Source organism: Trachurus trachurus (genome assembly GCF_905171665.1).
Source record: "Trachurus trachurus genome assembly, chromosome: 15".
Lineage (NCBI taxonomy): Eukaryota > Metazoa > Chordata > Actinopteri > Carangiformes > Carangidae > Trachurus > Trachurus trachurus.
Window position 1 is genome coordinate 772,151 of NC_139906.1, and position 21,541 is coordinate 793,691.

The following is a 21,541-nucleotide window of genomic DNA, read 5'->3' on the forward strand; positions in this document are numbered from 1 at the left end:
AGTCTGCCCCCTGACGTCATCAGGGCGCGCCGTGTTGTTGACACTAGAGGAGAGTAAAGAAGATGATGAGAAGCTGTAGCTGCTGCTGAGTCCCAAAGCAGCTTTAAACTACCTGGAGCAGCTGTCGGTGGGTCTGTCCGGTTCTGTCCGGTTCTGTCCGGTTCTGGTACGTTAACACACACCCGTTACCGTCGGTACCGAAACTTAAAACTAACAACTAACCGTTTAATTACCGGGACTGGAGGGAGGACGCTGTTAGCAGCTACGTGCTAACATGCTAACTGACTGATGATGTCAGGATTCACATCGATATGTTAAGTTTCAGATCAATAATGTTAGGTTTCAGATCAATAATGTTAAGTTTCAGATCAATATGTTAGGTTTCAGATTGATATTCATATAAATGTGATGCTGAATAAAGGACCACTGCCATGTTTCTGCTCAGAGTCTCACAGGAAGGTAACTTACTCAGCATGTTAGCTTCTGCTCTTTGTGTTGATTGACTGGAGCGTAAAGTCTGAGTTTTCATGTTTAATGCAGAGTGATAGATATATTATCTATATATCTCTAGTGACATCAAATGAGACAGTGAACTGAAACTTCTCCCAGCCCTTAGTCCACATGAGGGGGAGGAGATAATGAGGGACATTTCAATTTGGGGTGAACTATGGATTGTGTGTTTTGTCTTGAAGGTGTCTCTGTCTCTCCAGCTGAGCAGGAAGTGGACGGATGCAGCGTGGACGCTCCGTCCCCTGTCTGAAGAGTGTGTGTCCTCACAGAATGAGTGGAGATGAAGAGACCAAAGCTGGCCGGGGTCTTCCTCTTCGTGTGCTGCCTGCTGGCCTACCTCATGTTCCTCAAGCGTCACTACGCCGTCTCACAGCCTGACACCTACAGACTCCCTCCCCCCCCTCACCACCGCGCCGGGGACAACGGGGACACCGGGGACAACGGGGACACGGCGCCGGCTGCAGGACTCAGCTTCCAGTACGGCATCATGTTCGACGCCGGGAGCACCGGGACCAGAGTCCACGTCTTCAAGTTCCAGACCGAGGACAAAGGTCAGAGGAATGTTCTTCTATTGGTCTGAAGCTTCTGCTACGGCTGTAGAGACAGGAGAGGACAGTCGAGGACAGAAGGAGATGGTAGAGGACAGTGGAAGCAGGGTTCTTACTGGTCCTTAAAAAGTCTTAAAAGGCATTGAATTCATTAATCTAAAAACAAGGCCTTAATTGGCATTAAAATGTCTTAAATCAATTTTTCAAACGTCTTAAAAATGTTAACACTTGGTAAGTGGTATTTTATGATTATTATTAGTCTCAAATCTCTAAATAATTGGTAACATTCTGACATAGAGAAGTTAGTGGCGGCCGTCAACGCTAAATCTCTCACCGCCTCCAGCTCCCAAGTCAGTGTTTTGTTTTTTGTTTTTTTTCCAGACTTTTTATGCATTTATTTTGAAAGGACAGCTGGAAAGAGACACAATCCAATGTTCATGTAGCAGTCACTTTACCTTGGACCACATAGGAAAGTGGGTCAAATTGTCCCTAACCCTATGTAATTGATGTGGTGTTTTTTTTTTTCTTTTTTCTGCATTTGTGTTTATTATGAAGTCGGTCTTAAATTTCATTTCAAGTGGCTTTAAAAAAGTCTTAAAAAGTCTTAAATTTAACTTGGCTTAAGCTGTAGGAACCCTGAGAAGACAGAAGGAGACAGTAGAACTCTGTGGGGTTTATTAGGCTTAGAGGAAGTTTCCTGTGTCAGTAGCTCCAGTCTGTATCTTGTGTTTGTAGCTGCTCTGGTAGAGACTGAGAGACAGACAGACAGAAACAGGTCCTGGTCCTGTGGGGTTTATTAGGCTTAGAGGAAGTTTCCTGCCGCTCTGGGCCAAATGCCTTCGTTATCGCATTTAGCGGCGGCTAAGCTAAGCTAAGCTAAATGAGAGGCTAAGTGCAGTTTTGGCTCCTTTGTTAGCGGCGGCTAATGGACTAATGTAGCTAGCACCTGTTAGTTATACAGACTGGGATGTGGTTAAGAGCTTAATGACAGCTCCAGCATCAGCCGCCAGGAATTAAATAAAGTCAAATTAAACCGCCACCAGCTCTGGGGCTTTGTGTTTTAATCAGTGTGTGTGTGTGTGTGTGTGTGTGTGTGTGTGTGTGTGTGTGTGTGTGTGTGTGTGTGTGTGTGTGTGTAAACGTGTGTGTGTAAACGTGTGTGTGTGTGTGTGTGTGTGTGTGTGTGTGTGTGTGTGTTTCACCTGCAGAAGCTCCTAAACTGGCCCATGAGACGTTCAGGGCCATCAAACCTGGACTGTCTGCGTACGCTGACGACCCCGACAAGGTGCAGTAACACTACACATGTTGGAGAGACACTAACAGGCAAAAACACTGTGTTTTCATTCAGATTCTGGGCTATTTTTCTTCCTTAACATGTATTCTTTAACTCTTTCGCGACCATTGACGAGTAAACTCGTCAAAACCGTTTTTTTACAGATTAAGATAATAGCCACTCTGAGGTACCCTGTGTGTGAATATGGTTCCTCTGATATGTAAAACTGTTTTAAACTACAATCAAAACATAATGTTTTTTATAAACTGTGTGATCTTGGTTTTGTTTGAGTAATCGTTCTCCTTGAATGCTGCTGTGGGGACAGCGTGCAGCGCTGTGCGGCTGTCGGCTACAGTGTTGCCACTTTCTCGCTGAATCTGGCGACTTTCCAAACCCTCTTTTGACAAAAGCGACTGACGACAAATCTGGCGACTTTTTCCGGTGTTGTTTACAAACGTTTCTGGTTTGGAGACAAGGATCTGAAAGCCCGTTATCACGGCTGTTTTCACGGTGCAGCAGAGCGGGCGCTGTGCAGCGGGGGCTGTGACCGGCCGCCCCCCGCCCCAGAGCACTCACCGCCGGCCAGTCACACAGCAGTGTCCCGGAGCTGCTGCGCTGCGGCCAGAGACCCACACCGCTGCACCGCTGCACCGCTGCTCTCCAGGCTGCCACACCCCCCAGATTTACCTACAAATATATTTATTTAGCCGTAGAAATGATTTAGGAGACGCCACACTGCAGAGTGCCGGTAAAATGAGCAGATTACTACTTGACACAAAAGTGCGTTTTTCTCTGAAACTAGAGCGGGAGCTCCGTTTTTGGAGAAACCCAGCTCTCTTCTCCTCCTTCGTACTCACGAACGAAACGGCGGAAAAACTCGCCGTTTTTTCGTGGAGCACGTTGTAAAGTCACTCTTCAACCAAGTGAAGACCGTTTGTTTCTAGGTGACGTACATAGTTCGGTTCGACGTGAGATAAAAGGTAAACAAATAGCCAAAAACATGTGGTCCTGAGTGGATGTGCTGAGTAATTAGTGTGGTCGCGAAAGAGTTAAGAAAAGTCGAAATAAATGGTAGAAAATCCACATTAAAGCAGATATCAGTGGAATGTTTTTGTTAATATAAGTCCTAAATAGTCCTATTTTCCGTCAGCAATCACTTACATGAAGTATTTCAGCCTAAACACGAGTCTCTCCGTCACTCTGCTCTGCTGTAACCCGAGGAGAAAATTTTCCTTGTGGGATACAAGTGTTATCCAATGAGGAGAGAGAACGGCATGAAGGGCTGTGTGTGCAGCCAAGGGATGCGCGTGAATGTGGTGACGTAGCACGAGGACCAATTGATGCCTGACAAGGGCGGGGGCTGCTAACTCATGGTGCGTTCAAAGAAACTCGTACTTTGTGTTTTTCCTTCCTGTGAAGTCATACCAGTTCGATCTGGTACGAGTTCACGGGTCGGAAGTTACGAGTGGCCGTTATAGGGAACTTTCACAGACAACAGGATGGTAAAAACACGAGCTACGGGTTACCTGGAACGCTACCAAGTCGTAGTTGTGACTTGAAGCTGTAACTTACGGTTTCAAAAGCCTGCCTTGAACGCAGCATTAGCCGAAACGGCCGTGAAGCTGATATCTGCTTTAAGGTGGTTATTTTACTTCATTTTGTCTTCTATTGTCAGTAGATTTCTCCTAAATTCACCAGGAGTTAGTCTGACCCATGTCATGTCAGGTGTCGTTGTAAAGCTCTCTCTCCTGAACAATGTTGTCATTTCCTTTGTATCATAGCAACAAATCCTAAAAGTAGGATTGACAATAACAATCTCTGTAATTTTACAGTCCAAGTCTTTAAAGGCCGTTTTCTCAGAAAGAGTTTTTCAGACTTTGATCCCTTTCTATATTCTGAAGGTTTTTACAGAGGGGATTGTTGATATATCATTCACAGCCTCATTTATACAACATTTATTACTAAAAACATGGAGACATTAGATGTTTTAGGGCTGGTGGTGACAGTATTTTCTCATTTACAGAGTGATAAAAAGAGATATCCGAAATCCTCCTCTGTAAACACTAAAGACTCTAATGTGTCAACAAAATAAAACAAGAAGCTTTATCCATTGTTCAGGTTTCGGTTCTGGAAATATATGCAAATTAGTGCATATTTAATTAGATATTACCTCATTTACACATTTAAACATAAAATTTGACAATACTTGTAATACAGAAAATATTTGTCTTAATGTGAGTGATAAACTTGGGAGGTTTCATGGTGAAATCTGTTAGTTAATTTTATTTCCCTATTCACCTGTAGAGTCACAGCTGTAGTTACATTACAGTGGATCTACCGTCTCACTCTCTCCTCCCCCCTCTGGTCCAGTGTGTGTCGGGGGTCATGGAGCTGCTGGACGTGGCCAAGTCCAGCGTCCCCCCCTCGGCCTGGAGCTCCACGCCCGTGGTGCTGAAGGCCACGGCCGGCCTTCGTCTGCTGCCGGGGGAGAAGGCCACGCACCTGCTGGACACGGTCAGACACACTGTAGTCATCATAGAGTCATAGCATTTATTTAACTTCATTTCACTTTATTTGAATTTAGTCATTTATTTATTTTTAGTTTTTTAATTTTTAATTTTGGTTGGAAAAGGCATTTTCCATCAGAATCAACAGTACAAAAATACAGAATTGGTGTTTACCATGGTCCTTTTCCTGTTTATGCAACCATTTACAGGTGAGCAACATGAATCAACAAAGGACACAGTCTGTGTGGTAAAGGGACAGTCCTCCTGATCCTTCATGAGCATCCATTGTCACTTTCCTGAGAACGTGTCCTTGTATATTCCCCTAAATATGAAAGTTTTAGCACATTTACACACATTAAACTCTCTCTTCAACCCACATGCTTATAACCTGCATAGTTGCGGTTTATGCATCAGCATATTATCATTCTTAAAAAGACAACTATATACATTGAAGTGAGGGAACTTGCTTATTGTTATTTCCGAATTTAGTCATTTAATTAAATTGCCTGCTTTTGTTGTTTAGTATTTTAAACATATTCGTATTATTATTTTGTGAACAATTTGTTGGAAAAGAAAATGGATAATAATAGATACGTAAGAATTTTGATGTAAAAAAAGACAAATAAAAACACAACAGGCGTATAAAGTTATCTAATAAGATTAGAAACTTACGACAGAGTATTAGGGCCACATTGACAAAAAACAAAACAAAACACAGACAGAATAAAGTCATAAATTTACAAGAAAGTCGTAATTTTACGACTTTATTCTCGTAATTTAAGACTTTTTTCTCTTAGGAAATGTCAGCTTTATTCTCGTAAATGTACGACTTTATTCTCGTAGTTTACGACTTTATTCTGGAAGTCTGTGTTTTGTTTTGTTTTTGGCCCTAATACTCCGTCGTAGAAACTAAATCGTAGATATTTATGATTTTTTAAAATAACTTTAAGACATTTTTAATTATTTAGACATGAGCTTACATACATACATATACAAACAAACCAATTCTCATAAACATAACCCTGTACTAGAACTCTCCCTACTGTACATATTTATGGTTTGAGGACACAGACGTTACAGGTGAAAGATCTGATCAGTCGTCCTCTCTCTGCAGCTAATATCCTACAGGCAGTGAACGCCTCTCCTCCTCCTCCTCCTCCTCCTCTTCATCACCAGGCGTCAGGGCCAGAGGAGAAAAGTCTATTAAAGCTTTTAAGTAATAATCAGTAACGAGCAGTGCAGCCAGAATGAGATTTACTCTGATCTGGTCCTGGATCAGCCAAACAGAGCTGATTACACCAAAGGAGGGGTGAGGGGGTGGGGGTTATTAAAATATAATGTAAATATTTAACCATATAATAACATTATAACACAGCACCACAGAGCAGATAATAACTTTAACATCAACAGAGTGAATCATATCAACTCTTCTTATGTGTTTACATGAGGTTAAATGTAAAAATATTAATTATAATATATTTGTTATAATTTATATAAAAACTTTAGTTCACAGGCGACAAAACCAAAAAGCAACAATGACACAAGATAAACTGTGAATAATCTGAATAAAAGCAGAGAAACAAAGCTCACAGGTTCAGAGGGAAGCGTCGACCATATTTGGTGTTGTGTGGGCGTGTTTGTCTGAAGGAAGCGTCGACCATATTTGGTGTTGTGTGGGCGTGTCTGTCTGAAGGAAGCGTCGACCATATTTGGTGTTGTGTGGGCGTGTCCGTCTGAAGGATGTGTCGACCATATTTGGAGTTGTGTGGGCGTGTCCGTATGAAGGAAGCGTCGACCATATTTGGAGTTGTGTGGGCGTGTCCGTCTGAAGGAAGCGTCGACCATATTTGGAGTCGTGTGGGCGTGTCCGTCTGAAGTGTTGCTCCTCCCCCTGTGCAGGTGAGGGCGCTGTTCCTGGAGTCTCCCTTCCTGTCCAGAGACGACAGCGTCTCCATCATGGACGGCACCGACGAAGGTACAATCTACATACTACATACTGCATATTGTTATACTAGATATCACATACTACAAACTACATACTACATACTACATACTGCAATACTACATATTACATACGACATACTACATACTGTATAGGACGAATCTCCTTGATGTTTACAACTACTTCCGGGTAGAAAACCAGCATGAGAACAATAGTGACGGACGAGAGTTTCGCTATATATATCTACTTTTTTATGTCACTATATCACCGTTTAGACTAATCTGATGTTTGTAAAGTTTATAAAACCAATGATTGGACAAACATTACTATTTACGTGTGCACATTTTTGTAATTAGTTATGGTTATTATAGATTAGCCGGGCTAACGGTTAGCTACCTGTTTAACTTTAATAACTCAGTGACTCAATAAACGGTCCATGAAAAAATATTTTCTCCAGCGGATATCTGAGTTCCAACATGACTGAGCTAACTGGAGTAGTTTCATGTCGTGTCCCACAACGGGAGGGTTTTAACAGCTGACGTCCTGCTGTTAGCTTAGCTACCGCCGTTAGCTTAGCTACCGTTAGCTGTCCCTGTCAGCTGAGCCACTGATGCTTTCTAGACACCGTGATTCCCCCAAACTGAATAAATACAACACATAGCAACACAAAACACACACACAGAAATAGTAATGTTTCTTCAATCATTTCAGATTTGTCTAAACGGTGATAGGGCGTGAAAAATATGATCTATAGCTAAACTCTCGTTGGTTACTATTGATCTCATTCACATTACAGCTGGTTTTCTACCCGGAAGTAGAATGTAAACAACAAGGAGATTCGGTCTGTACTACATACTGTATGACATCATCAGTCATACTTATTGATCAGAGTAGAATCACCTGGAGGTCACAGGTCACGGCTCTGGCCCTGTACTGACCCCCCCCCCCCCCCCCTCCTATGGCTGCTGCTCTAATACCACTGTTGTTAGACACACACACACACACACACACACACACACACACACACACACACACACACACACACACACACACACACACACACACACACACACTCTCTCTCTCTCTCTCAGGTTGTATGGACATGCAGCAGCAGCATATAATCCAATCCTTTTAAAGTAGTTCATACAAGCAATTATGGCCGTGTGGGATAATGTCCCACTTAATCTTGAAGAGGACGATTAACCCCCCCTTCACCCCCCACCAAGTGTTTCCTCCTCCTCCTCTGAGTGGGATCAGCTCGTTACTGCGGCAACATGTCCGTCTCTTAGCGATGAGTGAACTAACGGAGCGCGGCGCTAATGGATGGGCGCTCGGGCCGAGGCCGAGGGCCGAGCGCCCGGCCGGCTTAGGCCCTGAGCGTCCTGGATGGAAGAGACTTATTGTTAATGCAGATCTCTGAGTGGTTGCTGGGGGGCCGCGGGGCGCTAAGTGACATAAAGCCCCCCCACACACTTGTTTGTTTTGTTTGTAAATTGCTTCTTAGCGTCTGCGACTAAGAGTTTGATGGTAAAGCTCCTATGATACAGTTTGTGTCCAGCTCCATAATCACCCACTCAGAGGTCGCTGCTAAAAGGCTCTAATGCAGCGGCTCAGGACAGATGTCCTGCAAAGACACTAATGTCCTCTAGGACGCTGTCCTCTGTCCTCTGAGTCTCTGTCCTCTGAGTCTCTGTCCTCTGAGTCTCTGTCCTCTGAGTCTCTGAGTCTCTGTCCTCTGAGTGTCTGTCCTCTGAGTCTCTGTCCTCTGGGTCTCTGTCCTCTGAGTCTCTGAGTCTCTGTCCTCTGAGTGTCTGTCCTCTGAGTCTCTGTCCTCTGAGTCTCAGAGTCTGAGGCTCTGAGTCTCTGCACATGACTCCGCTCCCTTTAGGAGACCAGCAGACCGGTGGTGTGTCCCAAATCGCGCACTTCTGCACTTATACTTAATATTTTGAGTACAGAAGTGCGTTCACACTGAGCAGTGTGCGAAAATCCAGTGCGCTATGTGCACTCAATTGGCGCACTCAAACGGCCAGAAAATTGAGTGTGGATCGATGGACACTTTCCACACTTAACGGCCGCCATCTTAGTGACGTAGCGGAATCACGTCACTACTTTTCAAACGGCAGCGGTTGCTTTGAGCAGCGACGGAGCTGACACCGGCGTAAATGTCTTTAAAAAACACTCATAACAACACAACAACAACACTAACACAATAAAACACAACTTAATAGCTCGTTTTGATCGGCAAAAAGCGCTGTCAAGTGTTGGCGATAGGGCTACAACGGCCGGTTGCGATCAGGATTTAAAAAAATTGAAGATGAAGCTGTCGAGTCATTTCCGGTCAGTGCAGCGGCAGTGTTTGATTTGAGACGGTACTAACCTGTCCAAATTAGTGCACTGCCTTACAGTGTACTGTAAGGCAGTGCACTGAGAGAAGTATGCGATTTGAGACACACCACATGACTCCGCCCCCTTTAGGAGACCGGCAGACCGTGACTCCGCCCCCTTTAGGAGACCGGCAGACCGTGACTCCTCCCCCTTTAGGAGACCAACAGACAGTGACTCCGCCCCCTTTAGGAGACCAGCAGACCGTGACTCCGCCCCCTTTAGGAGACCAACAGACCGTGACTCCTCCCCCTTTAGGAGACCAACAGACCGTGACTCCGCCCCCTTTAGGAGACCGGCAGACCGTGACTCCGCCCTCTTTAGGAGACCAGCAGACAGACCGTGACCCCGCCCCCTTTAGGAGACCTGCAGACAGTGACTCCGCCCCCTTTAGGAGACCAGCAGACCGTGACTCCGCCCCCTTTAGGAGACCAACAGACCATGACTCCGCCCCCTTTAGGAGACCAACAGACCGTGACTCCTCCCCCTTTAGGAGACCAACAGACCGTGACTCCGCCCCCTTTAGGAGACCGGCAGACCGTGACTCCGCCCTCTTTAGGAGACCAGCAGACCTTGACTTAAATATGACTGTTATATTTAATGTTATCATAAGAAAATATAAATATCTCACTTCCACACACACGTTCACAACAAGTGTTTATGAGTTTTATTTTTGTTTTTGGTGTTGTTCTGTGATGTCATGACTTCAGCTGTTGTTACGCTGCGTTTGAGAAAACTCAGAACTCTGAATCTCCCAGTTGAAAACTCCAAGTTCCGACGTCAAAACGTTGGAGACGACAGAAAAACCACAAACATGTTGGACTGGGACAAAGTTTGCATTCAGAGTGCTTCATTAAAGACACAAAAACTATTTTAAAAAGAACGTTTTAATGTATTTTGTACATTTGAACAGTTGTTTTACCGTTCTCAAAGAAGTCAGGGTAGATTTTCAAGTAGGAGGTCGGAAAAAAAAACTGTGAGTTCCGAGTTGACTCGAACGCAGCATCGGCATCGGCATCGGCCACAAACAGTTTAGTCTGAATTAATTTAACATTTTCATTTTCTCTGTTCAGGGATTTCAGCCTGGATCACCGTCAACTTCCTCATCGGTGAGCACACACACACACACACACACACACACACACACACACACACACACACACACACACACACACACACACACGTCTTTAGATTAGGTTTTTATCACGTAACTATGAGAATATGAACCAATAACAGGAAGATGAATTTGGGTTTCTGTGTGTGTGTGTAACCAGATTAATGTGGACAAGAAATAGTGATTACCTGTTATTGGATTAAACTGCAGCTCTCTCTCTGTTTCTCCTAATCTCTCTCTCTCTCTTTTTTTACTCTTTTCTTGTCCTCCCCCCTCCCTCCCTCCCTCCCTCCCTAACCCCCCCCCCCCCCCCCCCCCCCCCCCTCTCTCTCTCTGTCAGGTGGTCTCCACGGTGCCGACTCGCCCACCGTGGGGATGCTGGACCTGGGTGGGGGGTCGACTCAGATCACCTTCAGCCCTCAGGACGAGGTGAGGACCAGACACACAACCAGTGGTGGACAGTAATGGAGTACATTTACTAGAGTATTAGATTTCTTTGGTACTTATTACTCTTACTTGAATACATTTCCAAGACAAATATTAGTACTTTTACTGGAGTTAATTAGTAGGAAGGCTGAAAAGTACTGGTTACTTTCAGGTCTTTTTCTAAAATCCTATTGGACACAAGCTGTGTTTGTCAGAGAAGGAAACCCTAACCCCTAAAAGCAGCACATCAGTGCAGCTGCTTTCAAAGAGTTCATTCTCACTAACAAGAGTTAAAAGCTCCTTACATTCATTTACAAACAATTAGAGTCATTCATTGATGAGAAGAATAAGACATTTACTCTGACTCTTACATGTTTCAGTATTGTCTAATGTTTTGTCTATTGTCTAATTGTGTCTTTCTATACCTCAGCTTCGTATAGTAGCGTGTGGTCTGTGTATTTTATTACTTTTATGTAATGTGTCGGGACTACAGATGGAAATTAGCTGTGAGATAAATCTGGTGCAACCATCTTTTCATTTTTTCCTGCAAATGATTAATGTAATTGCACATTGTCCCTTATTAAACTAATAAACTAAACTCTTATTTTTACGTAAAGTACCTTTAAAAGCATGTACTTTTTTACTCTTACTGGAGTAACATGTCGACTGAGCTACTTGTAACGGAGTAAATTAGACACACACACACACACAGGAGCAGTAAGACACTGGTAGAGCGAGGTAGATCTCTCACCCCCCCCCCCCCTCCCTCTCTCTCTTCAGTCAAACTACCAGTGTGGCTCCGTCTTAGAGGCTTTAATCTGTAAATGCCTCGATAATCCCAAATAAACACCCTCACATCAGGGTGGGGGGGCAGAAAGGAGAAAATAGAGGAGGGGGGGGGGGGGGGGGGGGGGGGGGGGGGGGGTCTGGTTTCTTATCTAGGTCACAGGCTTTGTACTGTACATGAGGGACGGAGCTTCCTCAGCTCCAACCAGGAACTGACGGCTGCTGCTGCTGCTGACTCAGATCAGACTCCTTCATCTCTTCATGTCCGGGACGTTTTTCATCTGATGACTCAGTTCAGATCAGAGCTGCGTCCAGTCGTTTTACTTTATTTGTTTGGGTGGGACAGTGCACATCAATGTACATATAAAAACATGTAAATGTGCCGGATTATAGCAACAATGCTAATTTCCATCCGGAGTTTTCCTCCGGTGTTGTTGTTGTGTGTTGTGACTGACGGGTGGAAAGAAAGACGTCACCTCTGAGATGTAGAACGTGTTTAATAGAAGAGAAACGCACAGTTCAGGACAGAAACAAGACAAATCTAATCACAGAAGGCTGAAGATCACAGGACGTGTCTGTTCTGATGATACAAGTCGGCTGTGTAAAGATGTGTGCAGTAATTAATTATTGCATATGTAATTAATTATTTCCAATGTACAGTGCATTAGAATATCATGGAAACGTTTATTTAATACATTATATACGCTGCTCACTGCCACTCTAATATCTCATTGTGAAGCGTCTTCAGCATTTGCTGTGGCATCGTTTCTATAAGCTTCTGCAATGTCATGATTTCATTTCAAGTGAATGCCGATCACGATCATTCAAGATTTTTTTCCGACCACATTTCTTCCTTGAAGATGATGGTTAGATAGATAGCCTCACTCTCTTCCTCACTCTCCTTCCAGTTTTCAGGGTTAGTTTCAATAGTTTCAGCAACAACCTTAGGTGTTTTATTTGCTTGATGTTGCATGTCAATAATTTGACCCTTTTGAAATAGATTAACATCTTTTCCTTGACCACAGGATGTGTCTTTAGACATGGTTGTTTAGGACAGTGGTTCTGAAACTTTTTTACATCAAGGACCCTAAACTGACACAAATTAGACCATGGACCCCATTGGACAAAATGTTGAAGCAAATACACAAATACTTGTTGTGAGACTGAAGAACGTTACTGTTTTAGTCAATGTACTACATTCAAATTAGGGCCACTGGCATGAACTTTTGGAAATATTGTAGAGAAACTTCTGGAAAAAATTAGTACAATTTTTCCAAAAACATTTCTAGAAAACATTTAAATTGAACAAAGACTTTAAATTCAGTATCTTAAAAAAAAAATGTGATTATTACAAAAGACCAACTGAAAAAAGCATTTTTAATATGTAAATGTCCCTCTGAAAAGCCTGTCCATCTATATGCTCTCAGAATCTGAATAAGAATACTTTATTGATCTCCAAGGGGAAATTGCTTTTTGTTACAACAACATCTCCAACTCAAAGTTTACAAGTTAAAAGAGCAAAGTAGTCAAGTGGTCAAATAGACAAATAAAGAAATATAAATATATATAAAAAATATATGTACAAGTACAAACATGGACTGGGGTTATTGCACTATACTAAATATGGCATTGAATGTGGATTATTGCACAGACATAATAATCAATACTTGGTTGGGGATATTTGACTTGTGACTTGTTTGCAGAAAACCATCCAGACCTCACCCATCGACTACATCCGCTCCTTCCAGATGTTCAACAACACACACACCGTCTACACTCACAGGTACACACACACACACACACACACACTCTGTTGTCATAGCGACCGTCAGGCCTCTAACCTCTGACCCCCCCCCCCCCCCCCCCTCTCCTCAGCTACCTGGGTCTGGGTCTGATGTCGGCTCGACTGGCCGTCCTGGGAGGCGTCGACGCTCCGCCCTGTAAGTCCCCGCTCCGCCCCTACAGCCTCGTTTATACTCTTCTTTTTTTTTTTTCTTGTTTTTCTCTTTGCTTTCATCCCCCCCTCCTCCACCCTCCACCCCTCTACCCCCCCAGATAAATAAGCCATTATCTAATCTTTTAATAACACACAGTAAGATTAATTCCTTGCTGCCAGATGTTGCTGCGATTTAGCTCCTGTAAGAAGCTGCAGCACAGATTCACTCTGCTGCTGCTGCTACTACTGCCCCCCCCCTCTACCCCATCTACCCCCATTTACCCCTAACTACCCCCATCTACCCCCCACCACAGAGGAGAGAGACCATGCCCAATCAGAGACGCTCAAGTCAACTGATAAATAGATAGATAGAGAGATAACTAGACAGGAAGACAGATATATAGATATAGAACGATACCACTTCAAAATGATCCGTTCCTCTGGTTTTACTCTTCATAGCTACTATGTGTTTGAGTAAAATGAACACTTTTGTTTCATTCTATAACCTACTGACAACATTACTCCCAAATTGGAAATAAAAATATTGTCATTTAGAGCTTTTATTTATTTATTTATTTGCAGAAAATGGCAACAGGTCAAAATAACAAAAAAAAGTTCTGGTGTTTTCAGACCTTAGCGTAGGTTATAATGCAAAGAAAACAAGTTCATATTCATTTTAAAATAACGCAACACTACTTTTTAAATTTAGGAAGAGTTTAGAAATCAATATTGGTGGAATAATCCCAATTTTTAATTAAAATGTATTTATAATCTTTCTTCCTCATTAAATGTGATTAGGTTCAGGTGATCAGCTCAGTAGAGTGAGGTGCTGGTGTTGCAGTTCAATAGACACTGGAATCGATGGCTGCCACATGTAAAGAAGCTTTAATTTTAATTTAATTTTAATTCAGTTTATTTGAAAGGGACAATGCAGATTAACATAGTGACATTTCCACTCGTTACAAACAAGTCAATGTGACTGATGTTCTGCAGACAGAGATTATAGCTAAAACTAGTTTCGAACTCCCGTCCCTAGTTCGGCTTTTAGTAGAAAACAGAAGGTAAGAAGAAAGACATCAAAATTACATACAACACTATAAAATGTACAATACATCTAAAATCAAACCAAGTCGTCACACATTAAAAATGCATACAGTTCTGACTTTGTTTCAGCCAGATTTTAACCTTTGTATTAAAAATTCTAATGTCTCGGGTTAGTTTTATTTCAGTCGGTAGTGAATTCCACATCTGGGAACCTTTTATAGAGAAGGCTGATTGGCCAAAGGAGCTCTTCTTACGGCGTGAGATGTTACAGTTGCCACTTGCCGTACCCCTGGTGATCCTTTCACTATTTTGTCTTCTAAAAGCTGGTTTATTAACAACATTTTGGAGTTGTGGTCTGTTTAGTTTTTACAGAGCTGTATATATATGTTCTGACTGTGTGTGTGTGTGTGTTCTGACTGTGTGTGTGTGTGTGTGTTCTGACTGTGTGTGTGTGTGTGTGTGTGTGTGTGTGTGTGTGTGTGTGTGTGTGTGTGTGTGTGTGTGTGTGTGTGTGTGTTCTGACTGTGTGTGTGTGTGTGTGTTCTGACTGTGTGTGTGTGTGTGTGTGTGTGTGTGTGTGTGTGTGTGTGTGCGCAGTAGGGGGCAGCACCGAGCTGGTCAGCCCCTGCCTTGCTCCAGAGTACTCGGGCAGCTGGGAGCACGATGACATCATCTACACGGTGAAGGGACAGAAGGCAGGTAGAGTCCTCGCCGTGCTCTGATTGGTCCGTCCGGTTACCCACGATGCAGCTGGGCGTGTAGGAACCCTGAGGCATGTATGTGTGTGTGTGTGTGTGTGCAGGCGAGCCGGCCTTAGAGGCGTGTCGCACCAAGGTGGAGAAGCTGCTGTACAGGAAGGTGACGAAGGCCACGGAGGCGCCGGACGTCGACTTCTACGCCTTCTCCTACTACTACGACCGCGCCGCCGACCTCGGCCTCATCGGTAAACAGTCTGTCTTCTTATCTAAGATGCAATATTTACAACTAATATTGATTAATATTAATTGTAAATCGATACATTAAAGGGATAGTTCAACATTTTGGCAAATTGGCCAGACAGAGTTGTTTTAGAGGGAAATTCATGTAAAACCACTGATGTACGTTGCCTTCAGGGACAGTTTTTCATCATCAGTCTCTGTATTTCCCTCTAAAACAACTCTGTGTGGTAACGTTGTGTTATTATCTCATAGCGTGGTGAATGTGCAGCTCACAACTTGTCCACCAGAGCGTTGTGGAGTTGTTGGATTGTGTATTTGATGAGTTTGATGAGTTAGAAACCAAGAAATCCCATAATGAGCCTCCGTAGCGTAGCTCTGAGCCGCTCACGGCTCTGCTCCGCCGTTCTAAAAACAGCTTGCACCGACAATTAAAGGTAACAAACCTACTGCTATGCCTATAGGGGTTATTATGGCAATGGACCAATTTGACTAAATGTTGAACTATCTCTTTAAGATAATCAGTTGATCAGGTGATTATTTTAGGATTCTAATTGTGAACATCTCAGTTTTACATTCTTGTAAAACTGAGAATTTCCTGTTACATTCATTCAAATTTCTATGGCTAACAAATAAACATAGAAAAAAATAGGAGATAAAGTCATTTCATTTCATAACCTTTATTTAAACTCGGAGATATATTGAGGAGTAACCTCATTTACAATACAGCCGAGATGAAACACAAAACACACAAGGACAGAAGACAAGACATTTAAAACATACAAAAACATAACAGAATACCAGAATTTAAGGTGACTAGGGTAAATTGAAACATAGTTAAAAGCACGAGCAGTTAGAGGTAAAATAAGATGTAGTTATTATGGCTTTAAATTGTCCCATTGATAAAAGTGAGGTAAGTTTCAAATGATTCTGCAGAGTGTTCCAGGTTGTAGGTGCAACAGTAAGAGAAGCTGCTCTTTCCAAGTTCGGTGTAAACAGAGGGAAGCTGCAGTGTGAGCCGGTCTGTTGAGCGTGTGCGATAGATAATCAACGTTATATGAGCAAAATTAACAAAAATGAAAAAAAAATGGAGAGATAAAGAGCAAAGTGATTAGTAACAAATAGAGACAATAGAAATAAGATACAAAAAATTCATTAATTGAAATCTAGCCATTTTGGTGCCCTAGGCGAGATTACTCTCCGGCGCCCCCCCAAACAATGATCATAATGATCATAACGATAACATAGCAGTGTATCTCTATGTCCCCTCTGACCCTGAGATACACAACTTGCACAACAATCAGTAAAATTGCATTGAGTAAATCCTGGGTGAAGACAAGAAAGAAAAAATGAGTCTCTTCACAATCATGAGAACAAACTGTTGTGGTGCTTGAAATGGGTACGAAAGTCTGGGCTTTGCAAAAGCAGTGGAATATACTGTATGATATAAGGCCATAAGTGTAGAAAAAAAATGTGAAATTGCTTTTTGAGCATAAATGTTAGGCCTAACTGTCATTCTCACCAAATGTCTCAAATGTGGGATAACAGAAGCTAAATATTGACTTCACGTTACATTTCAAACTTCATGAGATGTGTGTAGCCCGAAATGAGAAATCTTCTCCAAATATCAACTAAATAGACAAAAAACACAACAAATGTACAATATTTAGCCTATATAATGTACCATATATGTGTCATAAAAAGACAGAGTAAGGAAGTGGGATGTGGAGAGAGCGGGAAATTCAAGAGAAGTTGAGATGTATTTTTAGCTGCTTTTTAAAAAGTGGATAAGAAGAAACTGATCTTAGTGAGTCTCTGTGTCCAGGATTCACTGACTGTGTGTGTGTGTGTGTGTGTGTGTGCAGAGGAGGCGAGGGGAGGGTCCATCCGAGTGTCTGACTACACGGACGCAGCGAGGAGAGGTGAGACGGCGCCACCCGGCGGCGGCTGCTGCAGCTGCACATGACTGTTATTATGTTGTTATATTATTATTATCAGGCTTTTATTTTGAAAGGACAGTGGAGCGAGACAGGAAGCAGAGAGAGAGAGAGAGAGGCAGTAAAGATCGTCTCAGTCAGGATTCAAACCTGCGATCACTGCTCTGACCCCACATGTCAATGTTATTATAGTTATTGATCAACACTGTGATCGATCAGCTGTGACATCAGTGTGATGTCATCGTTAAACACCTGATGATGATTAATGGGGAAAAAAATGTAGATTAATTTAGATTAGGATTGATGTATTTATATGTATTTATTACTGATGTTCTAGCTCTGACTGCACTTAATATTTTATATTTTTATATTTATTTTTATTTTTATATTCTATATCTATCTGTGCCTTTTTAATGTATGATCGGTGCTATCTATCTATCTATCTATCCATCTATCTATCTATCTATCTATCTAATGAATCAATAGATCAATAATGACCGATCAGAGTCAAGATGAAGTGTTAGGATAATCTCTCCTTTTTTTTCTCAATAAACTTTATTGAAAAGGTATCGAATGTTCAGACAGGTGCTCCGTATAATTTATATAATTTATATATTTTTATATTATTCTTATGGATATGAGCAGTAATAACAATATTTATACATATATATGAGCTGTGATTGGTCATGTGACTGTGTGCTGTGCTGTGATTGGTCATGTGACTGTGTGCTGTGCTGTGATTGGTCATGTGACTGTGTGCTGCGCTGTGATTGGTCATGTGACTGTGTGCTGCGCTGTGATTGGTCATGTGACTGTGTGCTGCGCTGTGATTGGTCGTGTGACTGTGTGCTGCGCTGTGATTGGTCCCTGGTGTGTCCCTCCCTGCAGTGTGCGGTGCTCCGTCCCTCAGCCAGAACCCGTTCCTCTGTCTGGACCTGGTCTACATCTCAGTGCTGCTGCAGGAGCTCGGCTTCCCGCCACACAAGCAGTTCAAGGTCCGACACACACACACACACACACACACACACACACACACACACACACACACACACACACACACACACACACAAATCCAGAGGAAGAGGAAGTTCAGATTTCACTGTAGGATGAGATGAATGTCAATGTAGTGTGTGAGGAGGAGGAGGAGGGAAGAAGAGGAGAGGGGAAGGAGGGAAGAAGAGGAGGAAGAGGAGGAGGAGGAGGAGAGGGTAAGGAGGTGGGAAGAGGAGGAGGAAAGGGGAAGATGAGGAGGAGAACAGAGGAAGAGGAGGAGGGGAAGGAGGGAGGAAGAGGAGGAGGAGAAGGAAGGAGTAGGAGGAGAGGGGAAGGAGGAAGAGGAGGAAAGAGGGAGGATGAGTAGGAGAGGGGAAGGAGGGAGGAAGAGGAGGAGGAAGAGGAGGAGGAGAAGGAAAGAGGAGGAGGAAAGAAGAGGAGGAGGAGAGGGGAAGGAGGGAGGAAGAGGAGGAAAGAGGAGGAGAGGGGAGGGAGGAAGAGAAGTAGAAGGAGAAGAGGAGGAGAGGGGAAGGAGGGAGGGAGAAAGAGGAGGAGGAGGAGAGAGGAGGAGGAGAAGAAGGGAAGAGGAAGATGAGAAGGAGGAGAGGGAAAGGAGGGAGGAAGAGGAGGGGGAGGAGGAGGAGGAGGAAAGAAGAGGAGGAGGGAGAGGAAAAAGGAGATGATGAGGATGAGGAGTTTCAGATCAGTCTGTGAAAACAAGAAGTGACCTCTGTGTGTGTGTGTTCTTGTTCTTATTACGTTGTGAGGACCATAAACAGTTTTTAACCACCAGAGTGGGGACGTGTTTAGCAAGTGAGGACGTTTTGGCCTTCGGTCCTCACTAAAGAGCTGTTTGAAGGTTAAGACTTTAGGTTATAATTAGGTTTAAATTAGGTTAAGAATGATGGTTAAGGTTAGGGGTGAGGGGCTAGAGAATATAATATGTTAATGCGTGTCCTCACAAAAACAGAATTACAAGGACGTGTGTGTGTGTGTGTGTGTGTGTGTGTAAATGGACTTGGTAAATGGGTTAAGACTTTAGGTTATAATTAGGTTTAAATTAGGTTAAGAATGATGATTAAGGGGGCGGTGCGTGGCGTAGTGGTTAAAGCGGCCGCCCCATGTAGAGGCTATAGTCCTCAACGCAGGCGTCCCCGGTTCGAGTCCCGCGTCGGGCAGACCTTTCCTGCATGTCATTCCCCCTCACTCTGCCTCCCCCTTTCCTGTCTATCTCACTGTGCTATCAAATAAAGGCACTAAAAGTCAAAAAATATACTTTAAAAAAAAAAAAAAAAGAATGATGATTAAGGTTAGGGGTGAGGGGCTAGAGAATATAATATGTTAATGCGTGTCCTCACAAAGACAGAATTACAAGGACGTGCGTGTGAGTGTAAAAGACAGAATTACAAGGACGTGTGTGTGTAAATAGACTTGGTAAATGGTAAATGGACTTGCACTTATATAGCGCTTTTCTAGTCACTGGGACCACTCAAAGCGCTTTACAATGTAAATGTGTGTGTTACTGTGTGTGTGTGTGTGTGTGTGTGTGTTACTGTGTGTGTGTGTGTGTGTGTGTGTGTGTGTGTGTGTGCAGCTGGCCAGGACCATCCACCAGGTGGAGACCAGCTGGGCGCTCGGAGCGACGTTCCACTACATTGAGTCCCTGAAGACGCACTGACTGACGCTCTTATTCTGAAAAGATTCTGAATGTTGTGAGGACTTCCTGGACTTCCTCCCGGTGACCTCATCATCACGACCCTGGATCTCTGTGAAGCCCCGCCCCCCCTGACCTCTGACCCTCCTGAGGGGGCGGAGTCACGACCTCATGGAGCAGCTTTAATTTTCTTCTGGTGTTTAAAGACTGTTTGAATGTTTGGACCAGCAGCCGCGTCCTGATTGGTCGATTCAGGTTCTCTAATGTCGGGGCTTTTCTTATTAACAAGGTGCCAACGTGTGTGTGTGTGTGTGTGTGTGTGTGTGTGTGATCAGGTGGTTACCGCGGTAACAGATGTTCATGGTTTTGTTTTAAAAGTTCAAACGTTGTGTTGAACTTCCATCACTCCCTGTTCTGACGTCACAGCCACGTGACGGTATCCATGACGACGACGTGTCCAAATCCAGTGTTTCCTGTTAGTAAGGAAACATTTTGAAACGGAGGCCCCGCCCCCCTCTGTGATGTCACGTCACGTCAGGTGAAGGTTACGTGTTTTCTATCGACAGCGACTCTGATTGTTTTCTACTCTGAAGGAGCTCGTGTCCTGTTTTTACTCTGTGTGTGTGTGTGTGTGTGTGTGTTTTCACTACCGAAGCTGCAATAAACAGATGTGAATGATCAAAGACTCTGTGTTGTTACCTTGGTAACACTTTATAACAAGTAGCCTACACACTATTAAACATTAATAAATACTGTATTCATCGTTTATTATAACACATAAATACTCATTAGTAGGGTGACATCAGGTAAATTGGGCCACTTTTTGGTAAATCACTTAGGAAACTAAGAAAAAGCACTGTGTGACACTGAATTATATTTTTGTAGTTAATATTGACTGTTTTTAATATTTTTGTTGTTGAAATGACATAATAAAATATAATTGTTCAAGTCCTATAGCTTTTCAAACATCGGCTGTCCAACATTTTTGAGATGAGCATTGTTCAGGTAAAATGAGCCACCCAAGCAAAACACAGTCATTTCTTCTTCTTTTTCTTCTTTTTTAAAGTTTAGTTTTGGGCTTTTGGGCCTTTAAGTGATGGAGCAGCTGTAGAGAGACAGAGCGACGGAATGACATGCAGCAAAGGACCACCAGAGGAATCGAACCGGGGCCAAGGACTATCCTTTGCATATGGGCACCTGCTCTATCCACTGAGCTAAACAATGCCCTCAAAACACTATAATTTATGATAAAACAATCCGCATATATAGCCTAATATTATTATATAACATTTGAATTCACGAACAATAACATTGAAACAATGAATAGAATATTAGAATAACACGACAATTTTGGAACTTGTGTGTTTTTGTGGTGTTATAGTGTGCGTGCGTGCGTGTGTGTATGTTTGTGTGTGTGTGTGTCATCAATTGTCAATCAATTGTTTTTTGTCAAGTACAGTTGTAGCAACAATTTGAAATAATTTACAGCCATTGCCTGTTAAAACTTAAAAAGCTAGGAGGCTCAAACCTCTAATGGCTCATTTTACCTGA

At 43.0% G+C, this 21,541-nt stretch overlaps 1 protein-coding gene across 2 annotated transcripts; it reads left to right on the top strand.

Moving 5' to 3' along the window:
• The first annotated feature begins 29 nt into the window (after positions 1 to 29).
• Positions 30 to 20,747, top strand: entpd6 (ectonucleoside triphosphate diphosphohydrolase 6). 2 transcript variants are annotated; one of them, XM_083988100.1, is made up of 14 exons: positions 30 to 166; positions 693 to 1,061; positions 2,267 to 2,343; positions 4,702 to 4,845; positions 6,738 to 6,813; positions 10,239 to 10,274; positions 10,620 to 10,708; positions 13,195 to 13,274; positions 13,367 to 13,431; positions 15,069 to 15,170; positions 15,274 to 15,414; positions 17,272 to 17,328; positions 18,232 to 18,338; positions 19,931 to 20,747. In XM_083988100.1, the coding sequence occupies exons 2-14, from the start codon at positions 791 to 793 to the stop codon at positions 20,012 to 20,014; spliced, it is 1,329 nt and encodes a 442-aa protein (XP_083844226.1). In that variant the 5' UTR covers positions 30 to 166; positions 693 to 790; the 3' UTR covers positions 20,015 to 20,747. The 2 variants fall into 2 exon arrangements, with proteins under 2 accessions (XP_083844226.1, XP_083844227.1); XM_083988101.1 differs by having other exon boundaries at positions 49 to 166; positions 711 to 1,061.
• The last annotated feature ends 794 nt before the right edge of the window (positions 20,748 to 21,541 follow it).

Bases quoted from the DNA above. Each gene is read 5' to 3' on its own strand.
- entpd6 (XM_083988100.1), top strand. From the start codon at position 791: ATGAAGAGACCAAAGCTGGCCGGGGTCTTCCTCTTCGTGTGCTGCCTG. The intron at 1,062-2,266 runs GTCAGAGGAATG...TTTCACCTGCAG, and splicing joins GTTCCAGACCGAGGACAAAG to AAGCTCCTAAACTGGCCCAT. The intron at 6,814-10,238 runs GTACAATCTACA...TTCTCTGTTCAG, and splicing joins CATGGACGGCACCGACGAAG to GGATTTCAGCCTGGATCACC.